Source organism: Lingula anatina, chromosome 7 (assembly GCF_051362555.1).
Source record: "Lingula anatina isolate TDL-2025a chromosome 7, LinAna3.0, whole genome shotgun sequence".
Taxonomy (NCBI): Eukaryota; Metazoa; Brachiopoda; class Lingulata; order Lingulida; family Lingulidae; genus Lingula; species Lingula anatina.
Window position 1 is genome coordinate 8,842,970 of NC_141773.1, and position 13,160 is coordinate 8,856,129.

General features: G+C 35.7%; 1 protein-coding gene across 10 annotated transcripts in view; it reads left to right on the forward strand.

Annotated features, from left to right (window-relative positions):
* Positions 1-13,160, forward strand: part of LOC106174618 (peptidyl-prolyl cis-trans isomerase G) — an 84,476-nt gene that overhangs the window by 3,944 nt on the left and 67,372 nt on the right. For 9 of the 10 annotated variants that reach the window (XM_087018517.1, XM_087018520.1, XM_087018521.1 and 6 more), the window contains exon 2: positions 11,257-11,337. In XM_087018517.1, coding sequence (XP_086874643.1) covers positions 11,280-11,337 — 58 coding nt within the window. In that variant the 5' untranslated portion in view covers positions 11,257-11,279. Of the gene's footprint in view, positions 1-10,701; positions 10,721-11,256; positions 11,338-13,160 lie in introns of those variants that run through there. The other variant, XM_087018519.1, reaches the window with a different exon arrangement.

Sequence of the window (13,160 nt, forward strand, 5' to 3'; positions counted from 1 at the left end):
TTTCCGCCAAAGTCAATTAATTTTCGTATTTGGCGAAATTGGCAAGCACTAGCGCGACCCCAGTATATATATATATATATACAACACTGATAACACGATTTGTGAAAAAAAACGTTTTATCTTTTGTCTTGAAACTTACAGAATTGGTGAATATTCATAATACACAAGTCACTTTTTTCAGCATATGTGCAACACTGATAACACATTTCAAGGAAAAACAGTTGGCCAATTGTCTTGAAATTCACAGGAGTTATCAGTCTTACTGAAATACAGATTAAGTTTGAAAATAAGCGTGATCGATTAAGTTTTGGTGAAGTTCTGTCTTTTTTTGTAAATAAGTGTTTTTTCCTGGGATTTAATTCTTAGGCATGTTAACAGTCTCATTTTTTAACTAATTAGATATGTAAAGGTGTTCTTTTGACATTTTCTGCATCTTAACAATATTGTTAGTTTATTATATACATAAATGATGGTAAACCTGTTATTGTGTATTGTGTAATAAAGTGTCAAAAATGGAAATAAACTCATATCTTTATAGTTTGTCAGATTCAGTCATTCACTATCAGTAAACTCGTTAGCGTATGAGAGTGCGTAATTACGCGTTGTTTTGCTGTTTTTACGCATTGGCTGGAGCCCCAGCGCGTACGAATACGCACACCTTTGGCTTTGAAGATCGGCGAAGTTGACCAGTCCGTTGACTGTTGACGGTCAGACTCATGTTGAAAATGTCATAATTGATTCCCAAGTGTCTCATTTTTTTCTTAAGATATTTGAATTACCCGACTAAAACATGCTTCTTCTTTCACTGACCCGCAGAGGATGACGTAATCTTCTCTGATTGGTCATAATATGCAAGTTTTAGGTCAAAGCACGTGTGCCTCCCTTTAGTATAAACAAGGTATAAACAACGATGAAATGATCGTTTTTTTATTCACATAATTGTTCAACATTTTAATTGAGCAACCATACGTTTAGGACCAATTTAAATCACTCGCCCAGACCAAATACTTTAGGCCAGTAACCCTTGTGACTTTTGTAGTTTTAGTCGTCAGAATAAATTTTTAGTCGCATTTGACGAGCGGGCGACCGGGAATTTCCAGCTCTGCTGATTACCAGTGATGACAAAATGACGAGAAAAAGGAAAAGCAAAGGAAAAAAACAACAGTCAATTAAAAGGTTTTGTCATGCAAGGTAGGCAAAGTTATTTACTATAGATTTCAGAGTCCGACATACCTACTTGCGATGGTTGCGTTTCGCAACTAGTTTTATCAGCCGGGCAACTAAAATTTAGCTGGTAGTTGCCCGGAAACGCAAGTGACTTTCGGCTGTTCACTTGCCCGGAAAATTTGAAGTATAAAATTTATTATCACAGACAAAATAGATCGTTTATTATTGGCAGTCATTTGCCGGTTGGAAACAAAGTGGTTTGCAGCAACCGGCTAGCTCCAGATTTGGCCAGCTTAGAAAACAGTTGAACTTGAAGTGCTGCGCTAACAAACATAATTAAAAATTATCTTTCAACAAACTGTGAAATAATATTTCTAGTAATTATTTACAAATTGAAAGCAAAGGTTGTATTTTGGTTTTTGTATCTTGAGATCTTTTATTTTGAGATTGTTATTATTATATTTATTTTGAGATTTTTGTTTTCAAGCCAAAAGAGGAATGTTTTCCTTTTGTTACATTTACTAGGTAGCACCAGTTACTTTTACTCTAGTCAAAGAAACACAGTATCTAGTCGTGACCTATGCGTGACCTGTCCATTTTGTTTTTGTTTTCTTTTTGTTAAATTGCAATAATAAAAGATTTTGGATAAAAGGATAGTGGGTTATTGTTATGAAAGTGAACTGTGTGATTGCATGATTATTAATACACAAAATTACACCTTGATGAGCATTTTTTAATTTTACCCCTTCATTTTGAAAATTACCCCTTCTTTTTTTGGGCAAGGGGTACGGTACTCCCTTAGAAAAATACTACCGAGTGCACTGACTATGTTCAGAATCTCAGAATGGAGCAAATTGGACATTCAAAATTGTTCTATTGATATTTTTCCTATGCCAACAATTTTCTTAGTTGTTCATTTAAAAATAACAGTAAATTGATGATTTTGTGTTATGTAAATAAGGTGTTGAAAATGGAAATAAACCCATTTTAGTATAGTTATCTCATTTACATTTTGGCATTTTCAAGGTTTTACTCTGAACTTCCATGGACTTGAAGACTATTGCTAGTCACATTTGCTGAAAAGCACTCTGAGAGCAAGACCTCCGCCAAGGCAGCAATTTTTGATTATTATTGATTATTAGATTAGATTAGATTAGATTAGCACTGATTTCCGATTCAGGTTCCTACTGGATCCTCTTTATCGGACTCTTCCTCCAAAGCTAACTTGTGACTTCCGATGATGTTGATTTCGGACCTATAATTGTCATATTTGAGTTCCTGGTCATCCCACCACTTGTCTAATCTGTTCTTAAAAGAGTTGAGGCTTTTTGCCCTGACAACTTGATCAGGTAGGCTATTCCATATTTGTGTTGTACGCACAGTGAAGCTGTATTTTCTCAAGTCTAATTTAGCTCTTTGAGGAAATAGCTTAAAACAATTTCCTCTATTACCAGACCTATGTGAATGACTGGACCATAATTTAATAAAATCTCTAGGTTGATTTGTCGTGTCTCCCAGTGACTAGTTTATACATCTCAATCATGTCCCCTCTCACCCTCCTATAGCTAAGTGTTGGTAACCCAAGTTTATGTAACCTTTCTGGGTAACTAAGGTTATTAGAGACTTTCCGGTGCAGTTGGGATACGCGGCTAGATTGTTACGTATGTGCAAATGTATCCAGTAACGCACTTCTCTCTTCACGTTCCGGTAAAGTCCAGGAATGCTGGCGCTTCCCGACATAGGTGGCACTCATTCCAATATATAATAACAATATACGGCCCCGTAGCCATCCATTTCCAAGGTGGGGGGGATTCTTTTTTATGAAAAAGAAGACAAATATTACCCAATAGTGCAATTTTTCCCGACAAAAATGGCGGTTAGTAAGAACCCCACGATCAACCCCCGACTATGTGCCTGATAAACCAAAACTAACGACTCCTCTCTCTTAAAAAGTCGAAATTTGCATGAACGTACACTTGAACTATTGTAAAAAAGTATATAAGGCATATAAATTAGCAAACATAACCTTTAATAACTATTTTCAATAATCTTCCACACTGGCTAGATAGGAGCGCTTGTATTCTGCAGACTAGATTGGACGACGGTATATGAATGCGATAAACGTCACAAGTGCGCACAAACCGATGACGTATTAATTTAGCCCGCGTATCTCACCGGCAACGGAAACTCTCTATTCATACCCGGTAGCTGTTTTGTAGCCCTACGCTGCACTCCCTCAATTTTATCAATGAATTTGCTCTTATATGGTGCCCATGCTGAGCTTGCATAATCCAGGTGAGTACGTACTAGTGACTTGTAGAGAGGTAGGAATGTCTTAGAGTCCAAATGTTGAAATATTCTTCTGATAATTGCGAACATAGAGTTGGCCTTCTTGCATTTTTCACTATGTTTTTCAAAGCTTAAATTATTATCAATTATAACTCCTAGATCCTTTTCTTCTGTGACTAGATTGTTATCCATAATCTTATACTTGAAGTCCTGATGTGGGTTATGTTTGCCTAGGTGCATCTGTTTACATTTTTCTGGGTGAAAGCGTAACAACCAAGTTTTACTCCAGTCTGTGAGTTTATCTAAGTCCTTCTGTAGGGTATCCTTGTCACCCTCCCTATGGATAGTGTTAAATATTTTAGTATCATCTGCAAAAAGGTACACTGTAGATTCTACAATGTCAGGAAGATCGTTAATAAAAATGACAAACAATAGTAGGCCAATCACCGATCCCTGAGGGATGCCGGACGTCACATCTCTCCATGAAGACGAAGCTCTGTTTACTGATACGTGTTGAATTCTCCCACTCAAATAGTGCCTTGTCCATTCTAGTGTTTCCTCTCCTATGCCATATGCCTCCAGCTTCCTCAGCAGTCTCTGGTGAGGCACTGTATCAAAAGCCTTTTGGTAATCCATATAAATACAATCTATTCCGGCTCCATTGTCAATTGCCTCGGTCCATTCGTGCAATACTCTTATTAACTGTAGAGCCATAGAACGTCCCGCCATGAATCCATACTGCTTAGTTGAAAACAGGTTATTTCTTGCCATGTGGTCAATGATGCTATCCCTTACGGATTTCTCCATCAGCTTACAAACCACAGAAGTAAGACTGACTGGTCTATAGTTCCCAGCAAGTGTTTTATTGCCTTTTTATGTACAGACACAGATGTGTCTGTACATATTGCCATCACCTGCGTCTGTCGTCGCCGTCGCCGATCATGTCGCCGTCGCTGTCGCCGTCGCCGTGCACTTTCAGCGTTAACCCCATAAGTGGAAGACAGTTTTACTTTTTGGCTTTATATTTACAGAGCTGACTAATATTCATAAAACGCAGGTCAAGTTCGAAAATCAGCATGATCGGGCCATTATTGTAGAATTTATGCTGTTTTTTTCACTTTTTAGCATATATGCAACACTGTTAACACATTTCAAAGAAAACCGATTGGCCTGTTGTCATGAAACTCACAGGAGTAATCAGTCTTACTAAAACGCAGATCAAGTTCGAAAATCGGCATGATCGGGCCACTATATTAGTAGTTATGCTGTTTTTTCACTTTTCAGCATATATGCAACACTGTTAACACATTTCAAGGAAAACCGATAGACCTGTTGTCATTAAACTCACAGGAGTAATCAATCTTACTAAAACGCAGGTCAAGTTCGAAAATCGGCATGATCGGGCCACTATTTTACTAGTTATGCTGTTTTTTACACTTTTCAGCCTATATGCAACACTGTAAACACAATATAAGAAAAACAGATGGGCCAATTGTCATGAAAGTCACAGGAGTGGTCAATTTTACTAAAATGCAGGTTGAGTTCGTAAATCAGCATAATCGTGCCATTATTTTAGAAGGTATGCTGTTTTTTCACATTTCTTCAGATTCAATTTTTAGGCATGTTAACAGTCTCATTATTAAACTAATAAGATACGTGAAAGTGTTTGTTTGACATTTCCTGCATCTTTACAACATTGTTAGTTGATTATGTAAAAATGATGGTAAACTTGTTATCATGTATTGTATAATAGAGTTTCAAAAATGGAAATAAACTCATATCATTGCAATTTGTCAGATTCAATCATTCACTATGTTCAGAATCTCAGAATGGAAGAAATTGGACATTTAACACTGCTCTATTGATACTTTTCTCATGTCATCAATTTTCTTAGTTGATCATATAAAAATGGCAGTAAACTGTTAATTTTGTTTTATGTTAAAAATTGTTAAAAATGGGGAAAAAAACATTTCAGAACAGTGCTGTCTTGTTTACATTTTGGCATTTTCAAGTTGTGACTTTGAAGTTCCATGGGCCTGAAGACCTTTGCTAGTCACATTTTCTGAATATCCATGATACTAATATTTTATTAGTAAAAATTGATGGTCATTTTGCTGTTAAACATTATGTAACATTGCATCAAAATTTGAAAAAAAACCTATTTTGGGCACTGCTCCCATGATTACCTTTTAAGAAAAACCATGTCACTTACTGTTCTCAAACTTACAGGAAAGAAACATGGGACTAAAATACAGCTTCAGTAGGCAATGCAATCTACCAGATAAACAGTTTTTTTTGTGAAAATTTAATTTTTCACATATTGGCATTTTCAAGGTGTGACTTTGAAGTTCCACAGGCTTGAAGACCCAGGCTAGTCACATTTTCTGAAAATCCATGATACATATATTTTGTTATTAAAAATTGATTGTCATTATGCTGTTAACCATTATGTAATATTGCATCAGAATAGAAGAAAACACAATTTTGGGTGCTGCTGCCATGATGACCATAATGGGAAAACCATGTTACTTATGATTGCCAAACTTTCAAAAAAGAAATACAGGACTGAAATGCAGCCTGAGTTGGAAAAGCAGTCTAATTGACTTCTTTTTCTGGAAGTTTTACATTTTCAAAGTGTGAACTTGAACTCCCATGGGCCTGAAGCTTTATGCTTGTTTCACATTTTACTTACATTGGTATTACCTGTTGAGCATAATTAAAATTTGATGTTGAATTTGCAGTTTAACATAATGTACTTTTGTATCAGAATTGACAGTAGCCTATTTTGTTATTTCCTGCTTTTTGTCTGTACATTTGACAGCTTTGCTGCCTTGTTTAAAGATAGCACTTAGCTTCGCTTTCTTCCATTCGTATGGTACTGCTCTTACCTTTAGACTTTTATTGAAGATAATCCAGAGTGGATAAGAAAGTTCTTCTGACAATTCCCTCAGAAGTCGAGGTTGTATATTATCGATTCCTGGTGATTTACCTGGTCTTAGACTTTTTAAATGTTTAGTGATATCCTCTTGTGAGATATTTATGCCTAACCACTCAGTGACAATCTCCCTTTTTTATGTACAGACACAGATGTGTCTGTACATATTGCCATCACCTGCGTCTGTCGTCGCCGTCGCTGTCGCCGTTGTCGCCTTGCACTTTCCTTGTAAACACGATAAGTGGAATACAGTTTTACTTTTTGGCTTTATAGTTACAGAGCTGATGAATATTCATAAAATGCAGGTCAAGTTCGAAAATCAGCATGATCGGGCCATTATTGTAGAAGTTATGCTGTTTTTTCACTTTTCAGCATATATGCAACACTGTAAACACATTTCAACAAAAACCGATAGGCCTGTTGTCATGAAACTCACAGGAAAAATTGATCTTACCAAAACGCAGGTCAAGTTCGAAAATCGGCATGATCGGGCCACTACTTTAGTAATTATGCTTTTTTTTCACTTTTCAGCATATATGCAACACTGTAAACAAATTTTAAGAAAAACAGATAGGCCAATTGTCATTAAACTCACAGGAGTGGTCATTCCTGTTAAAATGCAGGTTAAGTTCAAAAATCAGCATAATCGTGCCATTATTTTAGAAGTTATGCTGTTCTTTACATTTCCTTAGATTCAATTCTTAGGCATGTTAACAGTTTCATTATTTAATTAATAAGATATGTAAAAGTGTTTTTTTTTTTTTTTTGACATTTCCTGCATCTTAAACATTGTCAGTTGATTTTGTAAAAATGATGTTAAACTTGTTATTGTATATTGTGTAATAAAGTTTCAAAAATGGAAATAAACTCATATCATTGCAGTTTGTCAGACTGAATCATTCACTATGTTCAGAATCTCAGAATCGAAGAAATTGGACATTTAACACTGCTCTATTGATATTTTTCCCATCTCATCAATTTTCTTAGTTGGTCATATAAAAATGGCAGTAAACTGTTAATTTTGTTTTATGTTAAAAATTGTTAAAAATGGAAATAAACCCATTTCAGAACAGTGCTGTCTTGTTTACATTTTGGCATTTTCAAGTTGTGACTTTGAAGTTCCATGGTCCTGAAGACCTTTGCTAGTCACATTTTCTGAATATCCATGATACTAATATTTTGTTATTAAAAATTGATGGTTATTATGCTGTTAAAAATTATGTAATATTGCATCAAAATTTGAAAAAAACCTAATTTGGGCACTGCTCCCATTGTGACCATTTAAGAAAAACCATGTCAATTACTGTTCTCAAACAGTACAGTAAATATATATAAATGTGTCTGTACATATTGCCATCACCTGCGTCTGTCGTCGCCATCATCGCCGGCGCCTTGCACTTTCATTGTAAACACGATAAGTGGAAGGCAGTTTTTATATTTATAGAGCTGATGAATTTTCATAAAATGCAGGTCAAGTTCGAAAATCAGGATGATCGGGCCATTATTGTAGAAGTTATGCTTTTTTATCACTTTTCAACATATATGCAACACTGTAAACACATTTCAAGGAAAACCGATAGGCCTGTTGTCATGAAACTCTCAGGAGTAATCGATCTTACTAAAACGCAGGTCAAGTTCAAAAATCGACATGCAGCCTGAGTTGGAAAAGCAGTCTAATTGGCTTCTTTTTCTGGAAGTTATGTATTTTCAAAGTGTGAACTTGAACTCCCATGGGCCTGAAGCCTTATGCTTGTTACACATTTAACTTACGTTGGTATTACCTGTTGAGCATAATTAAAATTTGATGTTGAATTTGCAGTTTAACATAATGTATTTTTGCATCAGAATTGACAGTAGCCTTTTTTGTTATTTCCTGCTTTTTGTCTGTACATTTGACAGCTTTGCTGCCTTGTTCTATGGATGATATTTCTTCCATAGGTTCCACGGTAAACACGCTGCTAAAGAAGTCTGCTAATATGTTAGCTTTTACTTCATTGTCATCAGTCTTGTCTGATTTCGGGTCCTTTGGATCTATACATAGTTCCCCAATACCTTGGAATTTATGTACTGCCATATTCTCTTCGGATTTGTTTTAGCTTCTGCTGCGAGATTTTGCTCAAAGGATTTCCTGGCTTTCCTAGTAAGCTTAGTGACTTGGTTCCTCACTCTGTTGAACTTCTTTCTTACTTCTGGGTCTTTAGTGGAAATGGATTTCCTAGATAACACATTCTTCTCTTTAATTTTAAGTAGGGTATCCTTGTCTATTTTTTTTTTTGCTCCACCAATCCTCACGAGTGGCACATGTTTTTCTTCCAGCTCATAGATTTTTTGACAGAATATTGACCATGTTTCATCGATGGATCCTTAACACTTAATATAGGAAGTTGACATAAATGTACTCGCTAAAATGGCATCTTGCATTATAAATTTCACACGTCAGATTTAATTTTTACTCGCATTGGCATGCTAGGAAGTGCGAGTGTCAAACTGCGACTGCAAGATATTCTTAGTTCAAACTTCAAACTCCGTATCAGGCACTTTGCTTCTTTTCTCGTCTGCACGAGATAACCTCAGCGCAAGGCAGGAAAGTCAGCTCGAGGCGGCACAAATTTTTTTTTTTCAAGATTTTTTCCACATGGAACGCGCCTTTTCCGACGGTACGATTATAAATTTTTCTAAAAAAAATCCACACGGTACAATTATTCAGCATCTAACGTACCGATGGGAATTTTTTGGCAAGCATATAATTTGTCATTTTTTGATTATAAAGAGAAAGTCAAGTTCGATGACAATGCATTTTAAATACCGGGGAGAAGCCCTGGCTTCAGTGCTCTCTGCTGCTCTCTTGAGAAAGTAGGTCACACATAAAAGTCTCCAATTTTCTAGCATCCTTACGACGTACATGCATTTGTATTTGCTAGTGCATATTTATTTCATCTTTTTAAAGCAAGTGCATAGTCATTATTGGAACTTACTTTATCGTTTTGAACTCAAAATATCCACGCTGTTTGACAAATGACAGAACAGTGAGAACTGCTCAAAAATTTCCCCTATACTCCTCGTCACTCCCCCGCTTTGTCTCGTTTTGGGTAGGTTGTTTAGGTTAGCAGTTTATTTCGATAAACGAGGCTACACTGCAAATAAACTCACTGCAGTCTCATCTGTCACGTCTTGATGTTATAAAAAAAGAAACTTAGAATTACCAATAATGACTGTAGAAAAAACAATGACAGGTCATTGAAAAACATTTACTGCTCAAAACACTAAAAACGGGCCACGGTTGTCTGAGAACACCTTACTACATGTGCTGAGTAAACAAATATGGCTTCATTCGGGCCGCATGATGAGTAATCGATAACTAAGAAAGAGAAAAATATCATTTGTTCTTTAGATAGGTGTTTTTAACAACATTTTAACGGACATGTTGTAATATTTCATGTTTAGCAGTGCTGCATGTCATTTTTAATGAGGGAATTATGCAGTGGCACAGTTATGACGCAACTCTGTCCATTATTTCCACCTAAATGAACCAGCTTAAATATTGAAAAAAAAATTCAGTATATATATATATATATATATATATATATATATATATATATATATATATATTTTTTTTTTTTTTGTTTGTTTGTTTTTTGTTTTGTTTTTTTGGCTGAGGGGGGGGAAGTGAAAATTAGCTCAGGAATGGTGAAACTTGTAAACAGTAAGCCCGACCGGACAGGTGACCTGAAAAATAAGTGTCGAGCCCTCCAGCAGTGTAATAATCACAAATAATTAATGGATAAATTCATCAGTAGATATGCCCACTCATTTTAGTAATGTTATGTAGTTGCTTGCTAAAATTTTATGTAAATATAGATGTATATTAGATGCACTTCTCTCAGCTTGGATCACTGCTCAATTATTTTCAGGTTAAAAACGGAATGCAACAATTTTTTTTTTTTTTTGATTCTTTTCAAAGCAATGGCTTTTTTTCACAATAAACATGGTAATTGCCAACCTTTTTCCATGCAGTACAATGATTCCACACAGTACAATTATTAATTTTGAATGATTTTCCATTCAGTTCAATTATTCTGCACAGTACAATTATTAATTTTCAAACATTTTTCCACACGATACAGTTATTTGGACAGTACAATTACTAGTATTAATTTTCGAAGATTTTTGCACACAGTACAATTATTCGGACAGTACAATTATTTGGAACTTCAGAGTACATCCATAGGCTACACAGGAGTGTCCTTTTCCCTTTTGAATTCTCGCCATTTTTGTGAAAACCCAAGAAAAAACAATTGCCAGTTAGAAAGGAGGGTCATGGGATCACCGGTACTGTGTCACTTCCGCTTAGCCTCTTATTCGATGTTTTGTGGTTAGTCTTCTGGTGTGTATTTTTATAAATCTAGTGATATTTTGTCTAATTCAAAACAGATTAAATTTTTCAATCTCAGTTTATGTTTATTTCTTTATTGAGTGTCTCATGATCACAAAAAATGCACCTGGGACCCTTACTCTTTAATAAGGACATTCAGCTCAGATGAGAAAACCAGCTCTATTGGATTATAATTTTATTTATTCAATTCAGCAATTTTTTGTGAAATTTTCATTTTTCTCATTCTGGCATTTTCTTAGTGTGAACTTTCATGGGCCTGAAACTTATACTTTTACCATCATCGATATTATACCTGTTGTGCATGATTAAAATTTGATGTTGACTTTGCAATTAAACATAATGCCATTATTGTATCAGAATTGACAGTATCCTGTTTTATGCATTATTATTTTCTGCTTTTTGCCTGTACATTTGACAGCTTTCGGTCTTGTTCAAATTGCCTCTAATATTGATTAAATTTCCTTTTTTTAAGGTTTGTGGTGACAGTTGATAGCTATGGAACCAAAATTCCGACCACGCTGTTTTATGGATGTGGATTATGGTGAAGGAAAGAGTAAGTATAAGTTCAAATATGGTGGGTGTAGTTATTAGTACCACCAGCATGTACGCTGGCGGTACTCATGGTTTTAGTCCCGACCCGTCTCGTCCGTCCCCCCGCGTTCTGTTGCCGGATACAAGTCACCATTACCGCTTCTCCTCCTAGACCGCAAGGACCCCTGTCCCCATCTCTTGGATTTAGGTCACATATAATCTCAACTTGAACCCCCTGGTATTTTTGTCCCAGTTGGTGCATTGGCCTGGGCGTGACGCTCGTTGAAATGCACCCTTGTCAAAATTTTTGAAAATTCAATGCTGAATATCTCCCAAACCAAAAGAATTATGGGAAAAATTACTATAGAACCTTGACCGAAAGTCTTGTGTGGTGATTTCAAATATGCCCTTGGATTTGACCTTTGACCCTTATTTGAAGGTGAAACAGGCCAAAATTTTTAATAAAACGAATTTTTTTACGAAAAAAAAAATTATTTGCCCTGATATTCAAAAACTACACAGACCTAACCTATTATGTTATTGGCAGGTGTTACCTTTCAGGTCATCTTTCATCTCCGTGAGTTTGGGGTCAATTGGTGTATTTTCACGGGAGCAGCGGCCATTAGATGCCGATACCGAAAACTCTGGAACCGTTAATGCTAGAGACCTCTTGTTTTTTGCATTTGATAGAGCATGTAAAGCCCAACTCTGTAGGAGGTCTCCATTTTTATGTACAGACACAGATGTGTCTGTACATATTGCCATCACCTGCGTCTGTCGTCGCCGATGCCGATGCCGATGCCGATGCCGTGCACTTTCCTTGTAAACACGATAAGTGGAGGGCAGTTTTACTTTTTGGCTTTATATTTACAGAGCTGGTGAATATTTATAAAACGCAGGTCAAGTTCGAAAATCAGCATGATCGGGCCATTATTGTAGAAGTTATGCTGTTTTTTCACTTTTCAGCATATTTTTCACATTTCCTCAGATTCAATTCTTAGGCATGTTAACAGTCTCATTATTAAACTAATAAGATACGTTAAAGTTTTTGTTTGACATTTCCTGCATCTTTACAACATTGTTAGTTGATTTTGTAAAAATGATGGTAAACTTGTTATCGTGTATTGTGTAATAAAGTTTCAAAAATGGAAATAAACTCATATCATTGCAGTTTGTCAGATTCAATTATTCACTATGTTCAGAATCTCAGAATGGAAGAAATTGGACATTTAACACTGCTTTATTGATATTTTTCCCATCTCATCAATTTTCTTAGTTGATCATATAAAAATGGCAGTAAACTGTTAATTTTGTTTTATGTTAAAAATTGTTAAAAATGGAAAAAAAACATTTCAGAACAGTGCTGTCTTGTTTACATTTTGGCATTTTCAAGTTGTGACTTTGAAGTTCCATGGGCCTGAAGACCTTTGCTAGTCACATTTTCTGAATATCCATGATACTAATATTTTATTATTAAAAATTGATGGTCATTATGCTGTTAAACATTATGTAATATTGCATCAAAATTTGAAAAAAACCTATTTTGGGCACTGCTCCCATGATGACCATTTAAGAAAAACCATGTCACTTACTGTTCTCAAACAGTACAGTAAATATATATATATATAGATGTGTCTGTACATATTGCCATCACCTGCGTCTGTCATCGCCGTCATCGCCGGCGCCGGCGCCGTGCACTTTCATTGTAAACACGATAAGTGGAAGGCAGTTTTACTTTTTGGCTTTATATTTACAGAGCTGATGAATATTCATAAAAACGCAGGTCAAGTTCGAAAATCAGCATGATCGGGCCATTATTGTAGAAGTTATGTTTTTTTTTTTTTC